At 38.9% G+C, this 19466-nt stretch overlaps 2 protein-coding genes across 5 annotated transcripts in view; one reads left to right on the forward strand and one right to left on the reverse strand.

The window, feature by feature from the left end:
- VTI1A (vesicle transport through interaction with t-SNAREs 1A) overlaps positions 1 to 3843 on the reverse strand; it is a 242007-nt gene extending 238164 nt beyond the window's left edge. For all 3 annotated transcript variants that reach the window (XM_032225615.1, XM_032225616.1, XM_032225617.1), the window contains exons 1-2: positions 3595 to 3843; positions 2525 to 2583 (exon numbers count right to left, since the gene is read on the reverse strand). In XM_032225615.1, coding sequence (XP_032081506.1) covers positions 2525 to 2583; positions 3595 to 3688 — 153 coding nt within the window. In that variant the 5' untranslated portion in view covers positions 3689 to 3843. The remainder of the gene's footprint in view (positions 1 to 2524; positions 2584 to 3594) is intronic.
- A 349-nt stretch (positions 3844 to 4192) lies between these two features.
- ZDHHC6 (zinc finger DHHC-type palmitoyltransferase 6) lies at positions 4193 to 18920 on the forward strand. 2 transcript variants are annotated; one of them, XM_032225851.1, is made up of 11 exons: positions 4193 to 4276; positions 6305 to 6762; positions 7386 to 7477; positions 7725 to 7884; positions 8660 to 8821; positions 12502 to 12555; positions 14639 to 14806; positions 14910 to 14951; positions 15401 to 15546; positions 15648 to 15691; positions 17941 to 18920. In XM_032225851.1, exons 2-11 carry the CDS (start codon positions 6496 to 6498, stop codon positions 18042 to 18044), a joined length of 1239 nt encoding a protein of 412 aa, XP_032081742.1. In that variant the 5' UTR covers positions 4193 to 4276; positions 6305 to 6495; the 3' UTR covers positions 18045 to 18920. The 2 variants fall into 2 exon arrangements, with proteins under 2 accessions (XP_032081742.1, XP_032081743.1); XM_032225852.1 differs by lacking the exon at positions 15648 to 15691.
- Positions 18921 to 19466: the final 546 nt, after the last annotated feature.

Below are 19466 nucleotides of genomic sequence, written 5' to 3' on the forward strand. Positions count from 1 at the left end.
CTACCACCTCAAGCAAATAACTGTAGGCGGCTAACAATACAAAACAATACATACAATTAAAAACAGACATAATAAATACAGAATACAAAGCCGTTATATAGTATACAGGAAAGCACATATTCTTTGCTTTTATTTTAATTATAACTTGGTTTCCTTCTTCTTTATCAATTCTTCCACTTAAATGAGAGCCCTTACATTATATTTCTATAGGATCTTGAATATTATCTACAGATTCATTTGTATTGGTCTCTGCTAACAAGGATATGCCAAGTTTTTACAGCCTTCCATAAGTGTAAGGTTGGAACTGTCTGCCTTTTTGGATTTCCAGGGAAGACACCGCACTAAGGGCATTCAGAACATACCCAACATGTATCACTTATGGTTTAAAAGATGATAATCAGCATCTTGAAGTGCACCCAGAAGCCATCTGGAAACCAGCACAGCTTGCACTGCATTCTGAATAATTAAAGTTTTCAAACGTGTTTCAAGGGCAGCCCGCATGTGAATCACATTGTAGTAATCAAGATGATAAGAGATAAAGGTGTGATGACTTTAAGTTGATGTGAGTTCATCATCAAGGGATTTGTCACTTCTACAGGAACATCACCCTCATCCTGCAAACAATTCTCTCCTTGTCAAGGTCCTTGTTCTTTTTGAAGGCAAAGAAGCTATTATACTGGGAGTAGCACTAAGTACTACTTCCACCTAGAAGATCTCTTAATACAGGGGTGTCAAATTAGTGGCTCACAGGCCAGTTGTGTCATGCACTGGGCATGCCCACCCCTGGTTTAACGAGGGGGAAAAGTCATGTTACGTCATATGATGACAACGTGACAATGCAAGTTTGACAGCTGTGTCTTAATACTGCTTTGACTATTTCTAAGCATCTCCAGTACATCAATCTTGGATTTCAAGAAATTGATTCGAACTCTGAGAGTCAGGAGTTCACTGGACTGAACATAAACCCACAATCCATGCTCAACTGATAAAAAGCCAGACAATGTACACATTATATAATACACCAGAAAGCACATTTTCCTTGATTTCATTTTAGTTATTAGTAACTTGATCTCCTTCTTTATAAATTGTTCCACTTAAATGATAGCCCTTGTTTTATATTTTTACAGAAAGTGAGCCATTCTAACCCCACACAATTGTTAACCCTAGTTAAATAATGTAACTATAATGCTAATCTGTAGAAAACAGAAGTTACTGTGTATCATTCTCACAAGATTCTTCCTGTATGTTCGCCAACTAGATCACAAACTCTAAAATGCCATAATATGTAACAAGTGTAAAAGAATAAAAATCTATAAAAATTGTAAACAACAAATTGTAAACAATCTGTTTGCCCACTAGGTCACAAACTTTCTTCTAAAAAGTGCTACTTGGGACTAAACTAGCTAAAGCAATGCTACTCCATCCATTAGTTCATTATCTGAAAAATGATCCATCTGCATCTGTAAGACCTTGAGTTCAAACTGTGTTCTCAGAAAACAAGCAGAGGTATCTCACTGAGTCCTAAAGACCTAATAATCTTATCCAATTATGCAAATAGCCCTCCTTAAATAAGCTTCCCAAATTTACCAATTTCTTCATAAATTTCCCCTATTCCTGTTGGTTTTCTGTTTGCTGATTCTGGCTATCAGCTTCCAAGGCATACAATAATCTGAAGGAGTTTGATAACATCTTTTCAGATTAACAAATGTTATTTTATTAAGTTTTTATGAGCCATAGCTCACTTCATCAGGTGTACAGAGTGCAGGATTCCAATTGGGATGATACAGGGAGAAGGGAAAGGAAGAGGGGGGGGGGGTATGCAGGAACAGGTTACACATAAGATAATTACAAGTACCTTATTAATTAATAATGGTAATGTCTTTAAAATGTGCTTTTAAAGACATGGAGTAGCTAAAACTCTCTAAAGACCTGATCTCAATTATTTCAGAAAATCTTAACAAACATAAGGATTTTTAAGAAGTTACAATAAAGTAGTTATTGTAAAAGTAAAAGTAAAGTTTTCCCATCTCTAGTCATGTTCATCTCAAGGGAGCGGTGCTCACTTGCTTTCTTACCAAAGGAATCAGCATTGTCTGAAGACATTTCTGTGTTCATGTGGCCAGCATGACTGTATATCAAGGTGCACGGAATGCTGTTACCTTCCCATCAAAGTGGTACCTCTTTATCTACTTGCATTTGCATGCATCCGAAGTCCTAGGTGGGTAGGAACTCTGGTGAGTAACACGAGCTCACCCTGTTGCATGGCACTCAAGTTTTAAACCCAGGCATTCAGCTTTCCAGCCAACAAGCGCAGTATCTTTTAACCGCTGAACCATCATGCACCCAATCCATGAAAGCATTTTTTTAAAAATAAAAATGTGTTAGTCTGAAAAGATGCTGTCAAACTCCTACTAATTTTGAGGTACCAGATAGACTAACAAGGTTATCAAGACATGAAGGAAAAACTCTTCCCAGTCTTGGTCCTTTAGTATCCACAATTTAATACACTATTTTTACAACTTACCAACTCTCTTGCTTCCTCCAGCTGCTTTTCCACACTTGAAACCAACTGTCTCTTCTCATCTAAAACAAAATAATATATGCTTAGTTGAACAATATTTCTATTCTCAGAGCCATATTTAGTAACCACTTGACAGTACTGAAATCTGGCCTATTTTGCCAGAACTTGGAAGCAAAAGATTGAGTTAAGCTAGTATTTTGTGGAAGACCAACATAAAATTGCACAGTTATAGGCTGAGACTGGGAAGTTGAAAGACATTCCAAAAGAAAGCCATGGCAAATGATACAGCTGATAAGAAAATTGCATGGCCACACTATTTCCAGAAAATTGCCTGGATATATCTATGGAGCCACCAGAAAGTTGCAAGTTTAAGGACATAATAAGGCATCTCTACTTTGTGTACATATTTCGTGTTTGACACTAGATAATTGTTAATCATGCATTTGGCAAGACAGTCTGTGATGGCATTGTTGCTTACTTTGAATCTTTAGCTTATACTCTATTTTCTGAAGGATAGATTTCTATTCATGCAAAGTAAAACCCTAATCATGAATATAGAATGGTTTCCAACATGTTCTAAAATCCTATTTTTCTCTTACACTACTTCCTGTTTCAACCAATATGTGTTTTGTCTTAAGTGCTGTACAAATACATTGCCTCTACGGAGGTTCATGAAGTGTAATTTCAATATCCAAAAAGTTTTTCACAAGAAACCATCCTATCCAGTTCTGAAATATCTCAGATCAGGCTGAGTCATAGGACCTGCAACCTTAGCTAAGCCAGGGCAAGCCAAACCACAGGGGATTAAAGAAAAGGCTATCTCACTTATCATCTGAGGAGGAGCCATCCTCCTTGGTAGGCATCCCATACCTTTCGACCGTGAAAAACAGAATCCTGGGGTAAAAAGATCATTGGGTCTGACCAACAGAGTTCTTCCTTAGATGATCAGACTAACTACATCATCAAGGCACGAAAGGACCACAGTGGTGATAGGTAGGCAGCAGGTCGTGACATCGGCTGGAGAGATGCAGAGGGCTGCCACCCACCCACCCACCATCACCGCCATCACTCACCTCCAACCAACTTGGGGATTTTTCCAATGCGGTTCGTGATCTCAGCGGTAAGAACCGAAAAGTCTTGCTCGTAGCCCTCGAAATCAGAGGACATGATGGCGGCGGCGGCAGCAGCAAGAAAGAAAGAACAAAAAACTGGATCTGAATGTCCAAACAGCCAAACTGCCCGCCGTTGACGGAAGCAAACGAAGCAACCCTCGCCTTTCGCGAAACACCAAAACTCTCAACTATAGCCGCTCCTCCTGTCACCGCCGGAGACTTCCGGATTGAGTCCCACGGGCAAGGTCTTCCCGGGTGCTTTGGACGCCAGTCGAGGTTCCGCTCTCCTATTTTCCCTCATCCGACGGATCTCCCCCGCACCTTTTCCTGACTGGCGTCGTGTAGTCGACGACCTTCACCGGGTTATCTTTTCGAGCAAGGCAAAGAGAATAAGAAAGAGGCAGGGAGACCGTCCGTTCGCTGCTAAATACAAATAAAAATTCTGCGGGCCGGGGAAGGCTTTTGGATTGAAACCTCTTTTTTATCCGCAATGTGTTCCTGTCCGTGGGGGAAGTGTTTCTCCAGGACACTTGCCAGCCTATTGAGGGCATTTCCAAAGTCAGGGCGGAACGGAAGGATTGCATGTCCGGGTTCTAAGAAGGCGTCCCGGGGAAGTAGAGCACGGAGCCGCTGAAAGAGCGCGGTAAATAAAGGCGGAAAGCGGGGATTCCCTTACTGCCTGAAGAAAAGGCAGCGGGGGGGGGGGGGGGGGAGGTAGCCGGGACCAAGCAGGCTGGGGTTCGTCGCTGGTAAGCCGCGATGTCCCGCCTTGACGGCGATCGCAAAAACATCGGACCTTTCGGTTGAAAGCAAAGGGGTTTGGGGACCCTTCTCTCCCTTCTTCTAATCTAAGGGTAGAAAGGAGGGGGAGAGGCTGTGCCGCGATCAGCCTTTGGTTCTACTTTGCCTGCTGAGTCACCTGTTTTGCCATTGAAAGAAGGAGGAGGAGGGTTTTCCTTTATGGTTTCCCTGTCCTTGAAATTGCGAGAAATAGGCAGAGAATATAGAAGCAGACGTAGCACGCGCTTCCCCTGTTGAACTACTTGCCTGTTGCGCCTTCCTTGGACTTCGGTGTCCGTAGAGAAGGGGGAACAACACCGTTCTATTGTTTTGTATTGCAATGCTCAAAGTACAGATATGGTTTTTTTCCCTGATCTAATAAATAGGGAAGGATTTCACTCCCTGGGATCTTTGTTGTTTCAATGAATTACTTATATGAGCGTTCTGTATAAATTAACTTCATGTGTAAAAGTTGCGACGGTGTATTGCAAATCAAATCGTTTTTTGTGGTCATAGAGCAGTGATGTAGTATAACTGACCACGGCAGAGTTGTTTAAATACAGATAGTCCTCAACGTACTACTCCAATTGAGTCCAAAATTTCTGTGGCTAAGTGAGACATTTGTTAAGTGAATTTTGCTCCATTTTACAACTTTTACAGTTATAAAGTGAATCACTGTAGTTGTTAAGTTAATAAGACAGTTGCTAAGTGAATCTAGCGTCCCTATGGACTTTGCTTGTCAAAAGGTTGCAAAAGGGATCACATAAGCCCGGGACAATGCAACCATCATAAATATGAATCAATTGCCAAGCGTCTGAATTTTGATCATGTGCCCATGGAGATACTGCAGTGGTTGTAAGTGTGAAAAAATGATTGTGTCACTTTTTGCAGCATCATTGTAACTTCAAATTGTCATGAACTGAACTGTTGTAAGGTGAAGACTACTTGTACTCCAAGAGCAGTATAGCAAATAGTTATATCTCCCAACAGTACTTGTGTCACAGAGCCCATAGGTTATCCTATTCTTCTTGAACTTACTTGGAATGTCACTTAATTAATCAATCTGTAAGATGAAAGAGGCTAAAATAAATACTTTGGATTTTTTTCATTATTAGTTAACGGTGGACTACCAGATTGTTCTTTCTTTTGTGAAAAATCAAAACAGTTTTGTAGTGGAGAACTATTCACATTTTCAGATGCTTAATACATACTTAATTACTTTACTGCATTTTTTCAAAAGAAAAAAAAGAAATTGCCTAAATAGACCAAAACAAAAATGTCTGCTAGCCCAGGCATTTTCCCACATGAAAAGCTAACTTCATTGCAGTGCCACAAACAATGTTTGAAGTTTCCTCCTGCTGTGTGACATACATGTTAAAAAAACATATCTAAATTCTTACTTGCATTTGAAATTAGTTTTTGGACTGTTTCTTAAAATGAGAAACAGATGTTTCATTGGAAATTATTTCAAATGTGGCATTTTTAAATTATTTTCTCCAGGATTTGCTTCATAAACTATGTTTGCATCATTTGCCTTCGCAAAACAAAATAATTAACAAGGTCCACATTAGACAGAAAAGGTATAATCTTGTTAATATTTACCAGTTATTCTAACTTGTAACAAACTTGGAATCAATTTTCCAGTTCAGATATCAGCTGATTTTTAAAAAATGCAGTGTGTGTGTGCGCGCACACACACATACAAAATAAGGATCAGAGCCAAACATGACTATAATAGAGAGCGAAGAAAGAACAGGGAATGGGGTGCTCTATAGGCCATTTTTCTGTCAGTGAACCATGATCTGTTGCCCTAAATCAATTTGTTTCTAATAAAAATGTTTATTTTGTAGTTGCTTGGTTGGAAATTTTCTTTTCTTTTCTTTTTGTTCAGGTTTTAAAAGAAAACTTATGAAGAATTCCTGTAGTTGATGATTCTTCCAAATGTGAAGAATGGCTTAAATCCAGCTACTTCAAAATTAGTGTTTGGACATCTTACCATTCAAGTAGAGATGAAAATATATGACAAATGGAAATGTGATCCTAAAAGAAATTGAATGAAATAAGAATCAACTTGAATACAGCATGGGGATGTTTTGTTCAATCATTAGATTTGAAAATCTCTATGAACTGAAAAGACTATGCCACTGGGGACCAATCATAGCACTTAGTGTAATAGCAATATGTTCTGTCATGGCTATCATTGATGCAGTCCTGTGGTACTGGCCTTTGGATACGACAGGAGGAAGTATTAATTTCATCATGCTCATCAATTGGACTATTATGATCCTTTATAACTACTTCAATGCCATGTTTGTTGGCCCTGGATATGTTCCTATTGGATGGAAACCAGTAAGCAAATAACAGTATGGTATATCCACCCCACCTCCCTTAAAATAATATTTTACTCTGTAAATATTGATTTACCCTGATTTTATGTTAGGTAATGGCTTAGGAAACCTAATTTTTGGATCTGTAGAATGAAAGCAAAATGGGAGCCAGTGGGAAATTAATCTATGCACTTTTGTGGATACTTGCTGAATATATAATTGCCATTGCACATCTAAAATTATATCAGCCTCCTTCCAGATATATCTCTTCACTGGATAGCACTAGCTAAACAACAGATACCTTTTAAAAAACCTAATTTCTTTCTGGGAAAAAAAGTTATATAGTGAGTAAGGCAGCTTGCAGGTAAGACTCATTGAACAAGGTGGTAATACATCTGAGATTATGGTTTATCAATTCCACCACCCTTACACAGTTACATTGATTTTTTTGTTCTTGTGCTTTAGGCTTGTTCCTGCAGCAGGAAAGTTGTTATAGATATTTTACTTCCCGAAATTCTGCTTTAATGCATAGATGAACTTTATAAGATACTTGTTTCCTTTATCAGTTTCTATTTGTGTGTGTGTGTGTGTGTGTGTGCGCGCGCGTGTGTATACACACATATATATATACTGCTTTGTTTTTAGGAAAACTCTCAGGACTCCATGTATCTTCAATACTGTAAAATATGCCAATCTTACAAAGCACCACGTTCACATCACTGCCGAAAATGTAACAGGTACTATTGCTAATAAATACTGTTCATTGGATAAAGTTAATACCTATTTACTTAAATCATTTCATATAATTTATGGAACGTGAAAATAAAACCCATTTCACGTTCCTCGGGTTACACTTACAGCTATTTTGCTGTATCAATGTCTGAAATTAAGGCCTTTTTTTAGAGGTCAAGAAAGATGCGATGAATGAAAATAGGGATGGCTGCTGGTCACTGTGCTTGTATTAAATTTGGATTTGCTTCTTAGGTGTGTAATGAAGATGGACCACCACTGTCCATGGATTAATAACTGCTGTGGATTTCAGAATCATGCCTCATTTACACTCTTTCTTCTGCTAGCCCCTCTGGGCTGTATCCATGCTGCTTTTATTTTTGTCATGACCATGTATACTCAGCTTTATAACAGGGTAAGAAAACACTGTTTTTTGCTTCTTTAAAACATACACAAAATTGTATGAATTCACTTTTGGATGAACAGCTTTCATAATTATCTTATACTTGGCTGTAGTCAAAATTATATGTTTTGTATGCTAAGTGTCTTTATACTGACAATCTGGAACTCTTGAAAGTTGTAGCTTTTGCTCCATATCCTTTATTCTTTCTTCATCTGACCCAGAAATAGTTATTCTTCAACATATATAATATATTTCATGAACTTAATTAAAAGTCCAGAGTCACCTTATAAGGGAGATGGGTGGCATAATATGCCCTTAAATGGGAAAGTACATTTCTTCAGAAATTGAACTCTGTGCTATATTTTGCATCTGTGCCTCTGTCAGTAATAATAAATTGTGGATAATGTCATTCAATGTTGTTCATTCTATTTTAAAATTTCCTATGAAATTGGGAACCATTTAAAAATATAGCAAATTAAAGAAAGAATTTGAGTTGAATTCACTGTTTCCTTTCAGAATGCTTAGCTTTAAATTCAAAGTTACCTATAAGTGCATTCAGTATCCCTGTCGTTTATTCATGTCTAACTAATCACATTTCCAATAAATCAGATAGTGCATGCCCTTCAAGTAAGATATAACTTTTGGCTTAGTCATATACTATGGAAACAACTCTGATTGTAGATTGAACTTCAATCGATAAACAGTTAAAACTAGATAGTTCTTGCTGAGGATAAACTGTTCAGCTAGCTGCTTAATAATTTTCTTCTCTTTTGTTTCTTTTAAATAGGTCTCCTTTGGCTGGAGTTCTGTGAAAATTGATATGAGTGCAGTCAGGAGGGATCCCCGGCCAATCATTCCTTTTGAGTTGTCTGCATTTGCTGCCTCGTTATTTGCCCTGGGACTGGCATTAGGTACTACACTAGCAGTTGGAATGTTGTTTGTTATCCAGGTGAGTCAGATACAGAGATGAGATGTTCTGACGAGATGTTCTGGTGGTCAAAGGGTGGAGGCAGATCTTAGTGCCTTATAGCATCTTGTTTTCTCTTAATTCTGGACTCTTGTTTTAAATATCCAATCAGAAATTTGAATTTCCAGTCTCTCTGCAGTGTATTTCATAATCATGACCACACAGCATTATGATTAAGGAAGCCTGTGGAGAATAGAGATAGAAATCTTTCCACAGATGATCAGTTGTGCAACAGAGGAAAAACATGCTTTCTTTAATGGGAGGTCTTTGTATTAAATTTCATAACGGTTTATCTCTTAAACAGCTTTTTTCCTGTTTCAAATGTTCATTTGTGGGTGTTAAAGAAAGAAAAAAAGAGAGAGACAAGTTAAGATGTAGAAATCAACCTGGATCCTATTGGAATTTGTGATTCAGTTCACAATGAGTGAAAACAAATTTTTACCAGGATTCTTTTTTTCTTTTCATTTTGAGTTACTAAAAGTTAGTGCATATGTGTGTATACAGTTACCAATGTTCCTTATTTGATCTATGCTATGAGTCAATACAGTGATTTCAATTTTAATTTGAAGGAGTAATTTAATCAAACTGTTTCACATGGCCCATATATAGAGCATGTTAATGTATGAGTATGTTGTCCTATCAGCTAAGACATACCTGCCAGTCTGTATTTCTTGCAATGTGTGTCCTGTTTCTTTAATATATTCATACTCATATCCTTTCTTTTTGCATTTATACTCACCCATTTCCCTTTGGGGAACTTTTTAAAGTTTTGACATGCTACATAAGACTTCAGTATGACTGTTCACACCAATGGGTCTCCCACTTCTGCTATAAAAAAACCCTGCTCTCATGGACATGTGCGGGCATTGCTTGATTTCTCACCTGCAGCTTTTACTCCATTGTATATAAAGCAGGAATGGAAGCTATGTAAATTTCATCCATGTATTCATGATAGAACTGGATTTCCCTTTTCCTTTTTTCATATATTTATCCCTATTTTTTTCAAGTGAAAATCTCAGCAGAGGAAGGAAAGGGAGATATTTAATAAGGTAGTAAAATGACAGTATGATTCCTTTTGTCCTTTTTTAATAAAGGCTATTATAAATCAATACACTGTTTTGGTATAATGTTATGCATATAGTAGTAACTGAAGATTATTGACACACTATTATTTAAATCAGTGGATCTCAACCTTCCTAATGCTGCGACCGTTTAATACAGTTCCTCATGTTATGGTGAACCCCCCCCCCAACCATAAAATTATTTTATGTTTTCCGTATTTTTTTGAAAATATGTGTTTTTTTATGGTCTTAGGTGAAAGGGGTCCCAACTCACAGGTTGAGAACTGCTGGTTTAGATAACTTAGGTTGCAAATAGAGGAAAGAGATTGTAGATTTTATTGGAATATTTGTTGTACTCAGTTTCAGTCTTATACTGATTACTTAATATTTTGTTGTGTTACTTAATATATACTCTCTCTTTCATTTTGTATGTGTGTATCTATCATATTCTTATACAGAGAGATAAGCAAAGCAAATTTAAGAAAAATTAAAATACCAAGAAATAAAGAAAAACTATTGAGCTTCTAATTACTTCTTCTTTTACATCTGCTATTTTACAGTAGCAGATGTAAAAATAGCAATAGGTTAGGTTTATTAGATTTATATGCCGCCCTTCTCCCAAGGACTCAGGGCGGCGTACAACATTAAAAGAAACACATAATACAAAAGTTTTAAAAAATTAAATAGAATATCCCAAACCCAATTAAAATTGACAATGACATTTTTTTTTAAAAAAAATTGAATTAAAATTAACAGTGATCAATAATTTATTTTGTTTTGTTCAGGCCAGGCTGGCTTTCTGGAAAAGCCAACTTTTTAGGGTGCGTCGGAAGGACCGGAGGTCGGGGATTATACGAAGCTCCGGGGGCAGCTCATTCCAGAGGGAAGGCGCTCCCACAGAGAAGGCTCTCCCCCTGGGGGTCACTAGCCGACACTGTCTGGCCGACGGCACCCTGAGGAGACCAACTCTGTGGGATCGCACTGGACGATGGGAGGCTACCGGTGGCAGTAGGTGGTCTAGCAGGTACCCTGGGCTTAAGCCATGGAGCACTTTAAAGGTCATAATTAATCGTACCCAGAAGACAACCGGCAACCAGTGCAGGCCGCCTAAAAGGGGTGTAACATGGGAGCACCTAGGTGCCTCCATGATAACCCGCGCAGCCGCATTCTGGACCAGTTGAAGCTTCCGGGTGCTCTTCAAGGGCAGCCCCATGTAGAGAGTGTTACAGTAGTCCAGGTGAGAAAGGACGAGGGCATGAGTGACTGTGGACAGAGCATCCCGATCCAGGAAGGGGGCGCAACTGACATACCAGGCAAACCTGGTAAAAGCCCCCCGGTCACGGCCATCAGGTGGTCTTCTAAACTAAGCTGCGTATCCAGGAGGACGCCCAGATTGCGGGCCCTCTCTGAGGGGGCTAAAATTTCTCCCCCCTATCATCAAAGATGGAACAAGATGCACAAATCGGGATGACGGAAACCACAGCCACTCCGTCTTGGAGGGATTGAGCTTGAGCCTGTTCCTCCCCATCCAGATCCGCACAACCTCCAGGCATTAGGACATCACGTTGAGGGCATCGTTTGGGTTGTTTGGGATAGAGATGAAAAGTTGGGTATCATCAGCATATTGATGATACCGTACCCCAAAACCACGGATGATCTCACCCAGTGGTTTCATATATATGTTGAACAGGAGGGGTGAGAGACCCCCCCCCCAACCCCTGGGGCACCCCACAAGTGATGCACCTCGGGTTCAATCCCTGCCCTCCAGTCAACACAAACTGCGACCGATCCGACAGGTAGGAAGAGAACCACCGTAAAATGGTGCCCCCCACTCCCAACCCCTTGAGTCGTCTCAGTAGGATACCATGGTCGATGGTATCGAAAGCTGCTGAGAGGTCTAATATGACCAGGACAAAGGAGCAGCCCCTGTCCCAGGGCCGCCAGAGATCATCGACCAACGCGACCAATGCCGTCTCCGTACTGTATCCGGGCCTGAAACCCGACTGAAATGGATCCAGGTAGACAGCTTCATCCAGGGACTGGGGAAGCTGACGTGCTACCACATTCTCAACAACCTTCGCTACAAAGCGAAGGTTGGAGACTGGACAATAGTTGGCTAAAGAAGCTGGGTCCAAGGAAGGTTTCTTAAGGAGGGGCCTCACCACCACCTCCTTCAAGGCAGTGGGAAAGAACCCCTCTCTCAACGAAACGTTGGTAATCGCCTGGAGCCAGCCTCATGTCACCTCCCGGGAAGCCGAGACTAACCAAGAGGGACACGGGTCCAGCACACAATAGATATTTCGGCCTCCTTAGAAGCCGGACTATAAATGATCACATTTGGCATGTCGTGTAATATATTGTGTGTGGGAGTTGTTTTTACCTAAATTTTATTAAATTTTTATTTTGTATGTATATTGCGTTTATCTACAAAGAATTATATTATATTGGTTCATTCATTCATTCAAATTATAAACAGTATTGTTAAGGTTTCCTGTTTTCTATTTTTTGATCTACTGCTCTGAATATAATTTATGTGGAATGAATTTCTTTTTTCTCACTGTATACATTGTAGGCATGAGCTAATCTTTGTAATTTTTCTAGATGAAAATAATCTTAAGGAATAAAACTTCAATAGAATTATGGATTGAAGAAAAGGTAAAAAATAATTATTCAAATACTCATTTAAATATATATTATGCCACAGAATGTAGTAGTAATTCTTGATAAACAGTATTTTGTACCATTTCCTGTTTATGTGATTTAATTAAGCCAGGGTCTTTTACAACCTTTTCACACATTTTCTAAGATCTTCCATCACAAGAAGACTCTAGCACATATGTCCACTATTGCCTTTTAAATGTTGGGTTTAAGGCAACTTGAACATTTTTTTTAATTATTCACTTCTCTTGGCTCATAATAAATCTGTCCTTTTGTCATTCTTAAATTCATATTTATATATTTGACAATTGCGGCAGCTCAGCTTCATTTAAGCTTCTGCATCCTAAGACGCTACTCACTAAAGAGAGAAAAATGTTGCCAATTAAATAGTCCTTCTGATATTTAGATGTAAAAGTCACAAAAGTGGTTGTTTTTTTAAAAAAAAAGGACAGACTGTTTTTTCTCCACTATATAGTTTCCTTCAATCTGATTTAGTGAGTTGAGTTAACCCAGCTATTGGTATATGATAATCATTATTTATAATTCCACATATTTTGCAAATGTAGCTAATTTTAGTTTATTCAGCAGATCATGGTTAAACAAACAATGGTTTTACATACAAGCAGTTTCTTTTATTGGTAAGGTGTGTCCATTCCATTGTACATGTAGAAACTCAGAGAACTGTCTCCCTGTACCTTCAGGGAAGAACTGTAACAACCACTGACATGACTGAGCACCTCCCACATCCATTCTGAGAATAATCTGAGAAATAATTCCAGAAATAAATTTTAATATGTGATACCATTACATCACTAGAGGTCAGCATACAGTAAAGAACTTTAAGGAATTATGTGAAGCAGCACAGTGCTTTTAAGAAACAGTGAAAGATTATGAAATAAAAAATAGTTTGATTTCTTGTAAAGGAAGGCATTTTCCTATTTAAATGCAACTATTTTTATTTAATAGAACTGTCTCTTTTAATACTCAATATAAATTGAACCAATACCGTGTTTCCCCGGAGAAGAAGTTTTTCTAGGAGCTCAGCGGCGGCTGCAAGGACAGCTGGCCCAGGGCATGGTGAGGCTGGGAGTCATGCGAGCTGGGGGCGGAGCAGGCGCTCGCGCAACCCCACTCTCTAGCCAGGCAGAGTTCCATGCACTGACCTAGGGTATATCCCAAATATGCCAAGCCGCGGGAGCTTTGGGGCAAGCAGAGCGATACATTGCTTGGTACCTTAGGGATACTCCCTAGGTCAGTGAATGGTGCTCTGTCCGGCTGGAGAGGGTTTTCCGGGTGGCTGCTCATGAGCATGGTCACCTCATGGCTGCTTCGCCCCTGAGGCTGTGTCTGGCTCTTTAGGAGCCCCCTCGTAAGGGAGCAGCGGCCCGGCAACTCCACCCTCCAGACATGCAGAACGCCACTCCCCAACCTAGCGGTATCTCGAAGGGGCCAAGCAACATGAGTGCCTTTCTTCCGCCCCGGCTCCCGCAGGTTGGCACCTTCGGGATACCACTAAGTCAGTGCTCTGCCTGGCTGGAGGGGGGTGTCCAGGGGGCTTATTTTCAGGGGGGCATATATTTTTGCCCACCTGAAAAATGTGGCAAGGTTTTAGTTTCAGGATATGTTGTATTTTCGGGAAAACATGGTAATATTTTGGCCTAATTTCAATCCTGAAGAATGTATGATTTTAAAAGTGTCCACTGTATTTAAATAAGAAGTTAAAAATGTGCCATTTCACATCACATTTATTAAAACATCACGGTTCTGCTTATATAATTAATATAGAGGTGTTTTGTTCTCTCTGTTCCTATTTACAGCTACTGCTCTAGCATTAGAAAATAAACACCAAATAGTATAGCAATCTTCAGTGAGGGGAAAAAATCCCTTTCTCTTGCATGTGACTGTGGGCCCTGAGATTTCTCTTTTATCTTAGTTGAGCCTTTCTCATTTTTTACCACAATAATCACAAATTTAAATGTTGAGTAACATGAAAGTTCCTCCATGTTAGAAGTCTAATATATTCATATAATTGAGTGTTGTTTTTTTCCTTGTCAACTGTATTTGTATACATTCTTTGCAGGCCAAAGATCGCATTCAGTATTATCAAACAAAAGAAGTCTTTGTATTTCCTTATGACCTGGGAAGCAAATGGGATAACTTCAAGCAAGTCTTTACATGGTCTGGAAATCCAGAAGGAGATGGCTTGGAATGGCCTATAAGAGAAGGCTGCCATCAATACAGTTTAACAGTATGATATTTTCCCTTGTTTTTCCTTTACACACTTAAAATTAAATGTGAAGTAAATGCATTGAAAAATTGGCTTTATTAAAATGTTGCTTCATATCTTTCAGATTGAACAGTTAAAACAGAAAGCTGACAAGAGAGTGAGAAGTGTAAGTGATCAGCAATTCATCACATGGCTGCCTATATTGTCGTATGGATCTTAGCATTATATTCTTTTGAAAATTAAGAGCTGCATGGTTTCATGCTACATTTTTGAATGCTATGTTGGGTAAACAGGAAACACTAATAATGCCATTATAACATAAAATATTGTTACTTTTATAGATGTGTTGTAATTTATTTACCATTATATGTGTGTGATATTATAAATGTCTTTAGCTTGTTGAGAAGAAATAGAAGCCAAAAAGAAGAATCAAATAAAAAGAGAAGAAAAAATTATAAATAATTGCTTATGAGCTATTTCTCTGTGTTGAAAATTTTAATTGATTCTGTTTTTAGGGTAGTCCTTAACCTACCAGTTATGGAATGCATTGAAATCAATTGTTTGTAACCCGCAAATTATCTTAAACAACTTTTGTTTTTAATTCAAATTTTCCAGGTACGGTATCAAGCATTAGAAGACTATAATGGGGTCTTTTGCCCTGTTACGAAAGGTGTGAGGACTTTCTGTACGACTCCATGCACGGAAGAACCTAGAATTGTCCTTCACAAGGGAGATCACATTTTAGCCACCCGAGGACTGAAGTTAGTATCTCTATATATGATTACTTCAAACATTTTAAAATGTTGCAAAGGTAAACAAGTACTGTCTGTTTAATTCTTTATTCTTCTTTTTTTATTTTTTGGCACTGGATGTATGGCGACAAAATTACTGACCTGCCAACAAATGGTAATTACTTTGTTTCAGTGTTAGAGTATCTTATTTCAATTTCATATTGTAGTTTAAATACAGTTTATGTCTTAAGCACATCACTTTCAATTAAGTTCATGATTCCAAATGCAAAATCCATTAAAACTATAACAAAAATTTGAAAAGCCAATCTGAAATAGTTTAAAATGAATTTCAGCAAATTTGGAGGACAGGCGATTAAGATTAAAATAATTCTATTTGAGAAAATCTGTGGTACAAATCCCTCCTTAAAGATAGAAAGGTACTATGCAGTGGTGGGTTTCTGCCGGTTCGCACCAGATCAGGAGAACCGGATGGTGAAATTTACCGATCCAGTGAGAGGAGGTTCAACCGGTGGACCCAGAAGAAACTTCTGGAACACCTGACCCGGCCCTCTCGCTCCTCGCTCACCCCCGCCTGTCCAGAAGCCGCTCCATCACTCGCTCCCACCGCCCGTCTGCACTATCCTAGCCCAATTCGGTGTTTTCTCCTGGATTCCTCTCTGTCATGCCGCCTCCAATCTCCCCAAGTTATTTCCCCAACGTGTGATAGCTTTGTCCTGGATTCCCCTCTGTCTTGCCTCCTCCGTTCTCCCAAAGTTCTTTCCCCAGCATGTGGTAGCTTACTACTGGATTCCCCTCTGTCTTGCCTCCTCCGTTCTTCCAAAGTTCTTTCTCCAGAGTGTGATAGCTTTCTACTGGATTCCCCTCTGTCTTGCCTCCGCCGATCCCCCAAAGTTCTTTCCCCAGCATGTGGTAGCTTTCTATTGGATTCCCCTCTGTCTTGCTTCTTCTGTTCTCCCAAAGTTCTTTCCCCAACATGTGATAGCTTTCTACTGGATTCCTCTCTGTCTTGCCTCCGCCGATTGCCCAAAGTTCTTTCCCCAGCATGTGGTAGCTTTCTATTGGATTCCCCTCTGTCTTGCTTCTTCTGTTCTCCCAAAGTTCTTTCCCCAACGTGTGATAGCTTTCTACTGGATTCCCCTCTGTCATGCCTCCTCCGTTCTCCCAAAGTTCTTTCCCCAGAGTATGATAGCTTTCTATTGGATTCCCCTCTGTCTTGCCTCCTCCGATCTCCCAAAGTTCTTTCACCAGCATATGATAGCTTTCTACTGGATTCCTCTCTGTCCTGCCTTCTCCGATCTCCCTAATTTCGGCCCTTAAATCTCCAGTTGTCTATTTTGGGGAGGTTTTCCCCTCTCCCCCCCCCCCCCATAGGAGTCCCAAAAATTTTTGCCACATGGCTTGGGGTGGTGGTCATGTGACTTAGTGTGCATGAGTGATGTCAAGTTGGCCATACCTGCCCGGTCACATGACTGCCAAGCCACGCCCAAAAAATAGGCTACACCCACAGAATAGGTTCTAAAAAAAATTGAAACCCACCACTGGTACTATGCTATTATACCAAATATATAATTTGTCCATCTTCCAGTATTTTAGAATTTAGAGTATTCCAAAAGTGTATCTAGAAACTAGAAAATTGAGTTTATTTAAACGGCTGGATTAAATAATTAAAAGTGCAGTTTTAAATATATTTCCCTTGAAATGATGAGATATACTTCAAGTTTGACATCTGTAGGTTTGTGCTGTTAGGAACTTTGATTATTTTCAATATGTTGATGGCAGATGCTGTCCTAAAAGAAACATTCCTTATCTTCACATGCAGGATGTAATGCTTCCAAATAAACTCCTACAGCAACATGGTTATATAGACAAAATCTGAGTCATGCCTTACATCAGGGATATCAAACTTGATTTCATTGAGGGTGGTGTTTGACTTGGTGGGGCCAAGGTGGGCATGGCCAACTCGATGTCACTAGGGTCAGGGCAACTGTGGTGGCCTGAGTGCTCTGTCAGTGAAAGCAGGCTCTTGAGCTCCATTTTCTGCTGTGACAGCTTCCTGCAACCCTCTGCCAGCAAAAATGGAGCTCGGGAGGGCCACCCGTTGTCCTCCCAAGCACCATTTTTGCTGACAGAGGCACCACAGTCCAGTCCTTTGCTGTTTCCAGGGCGGTCTTGCAGGCCTGATCCAAGCAACCACTGAGGTGAATCTGGCCTCCGGGCCTTGAGTTTGACACCCCCATCTTATAACTTGAAGAAAAAATGTGAAAACTGAAAAAAGGAGTTTAGTTTTGAAGATGTTGCACAGTTTTCGACAACATTCAGAGTGTATAATGATGGGACAGGGCGGAAAAATCTGCAAGTAGTACAGTTTTTTTTTTTATTTCTGCTGTTTTTTCTCACTACTAGATGGGGAGAGAATCAGAGGTTGGTTCCCAAGAAAATGTGTGGAAAAATGCCTATATGATTCTGAATCAGATCAGCCATTGGATGGAGAAAAGAAAGCAAGATAACCCTTGTGATAACTGGAAAAGTTTGCTTTGGACCACTGTCCTTCTACTTGAATATTGTGTATATATTATTATGTATGGAACAAAGATCACATTTTGTGTGTTTGCAAGGATGGGAGCTTCAGTGCCATAATCCTAATCATCTTTTGCCATTTTTAAAAGAGAGGAAGCCATTTCATGGACACTTTTTCATATTAAAGCTTTCACAATATAGAGCACATTTGGCCTGCTTTTTTATTTAATTTTATTATTATTATTATTATTATTATATAATCTTACGAAACATAAGAACTACATTTTTTTCTGATGTTTAAGTACTGCTCACTCATAAAAATATATTCTTGTTATTTACATTCCTCAAATTACTTTTCTATTGCCATCATGAAAGTCAAAAGGACTATGTAAATGAATGCAGCTGAGTTGACTTAGCTGATGCTTTGGATTTTTTTTTTTAATATGTAATTTTTATTAAACAAAAATAAAATAGGAAAGATTATATTTTCTCTTCGGTGCATCTTTAGAGATGAACGTCTTGCTGAATGTTTGCAACGAAATAAGAAAACCAGATAACAATTCACACATGTTAACCTATCATAGCACTGTTTGCTTTTGTGTATTATAATGGATGACATCAAATTATTACTATACTACTTTCTTCAGCCTGGTACCCTATAGATACAATGAAATTTTATGTCCATTCAGCAAGGATAAATTGTAGCACTTGCTTTCTTCCTCCTTCTGAAGGTAATGTTCAGTCAACATCTGAACTTTCTGGTAAACTATGTTTTTTTAGATACTCCTCAGGACAACGTTCTATGAGACTCTATAGTTAAATTCAATAATCAAACAAATGCATGCATTAAAAAAGTATTAAAAATTGAAATAGAGAAATGTAATTTGATTGTAGTTAATTCTTCAAGTAGGCCAGGTCAAAAACCAAACATCACAAGGATTCCAGGATTGCCACTTTATTGTTTAATTGAAATATATATTGAAAGCTTGTCCAAAACCTTTGCCTATACAGCCCTTTTAAAGACAATAGGGGAACAAACTTAAAAATGACACTCAGTTTTATACAAGGAAAACCAGTGCAAAATGTTTAACAGATAGCACCTGGCACCAACAAGGTTAGCTAAAATTTTAACAAATACCTCCCCAAAATGTTTGAAATACAAATCAATACACGGAACATATTACCATTTATGGTGGACCTGTGAGGAGGCTAAAAATTTTTGGAAAAGGATCAAAAATTGGTTGGAGGCAATCACGGGGGTTAAAATAGAATGGAAACCTGATGTTTTTTTATTAGGAGTAATGTCTACGAAATATAAAAAAGAAATCCAGTATTTAATACTACATAGAATTATGGCAGCAAGGATTGCCTTTGTCCAGAAATGGAAAAAAACAATTCCAAGCGAAGATGAA

The sequence above is a fragment of the Thamnophis elegans genome, chromosome 10 (assembly GCF_009769535.1).
Source record: "Thamnophis elegans isolate rThaEle1 chromosome 10, rThaEle1.pri, whole genome shotgun sequence".
Lineage (NCBI taxonomy): Eukaryota > Metazoa > Chordata > Lepidosauria > Squamata > Colubridae > Thamnophis > Thamnophis elegans.

Coding starts and splice junctions, on each gene's coding strand:
- ZDHHC6 (XM_032225851.1), top strand. CDS start 6,496: ATGGGGATGTTTTGTTCAATCATTAGATTTGAAAATCTCTATGAACTG. Junction 7,478..7,724: donor CACTGCCGAAAATGTAACAG/GTACTATTGCTA, acceptor TTTGCTTCTTAG/GTGTGTAATGAAGATGGACC. Junction 15,547..15,647: donor TTAGCCACCCGAGGACTGAA/GTTAGTATCTCT, acceptor TTTTATTTTTTG/GCACTGGATGTATGGCGACA.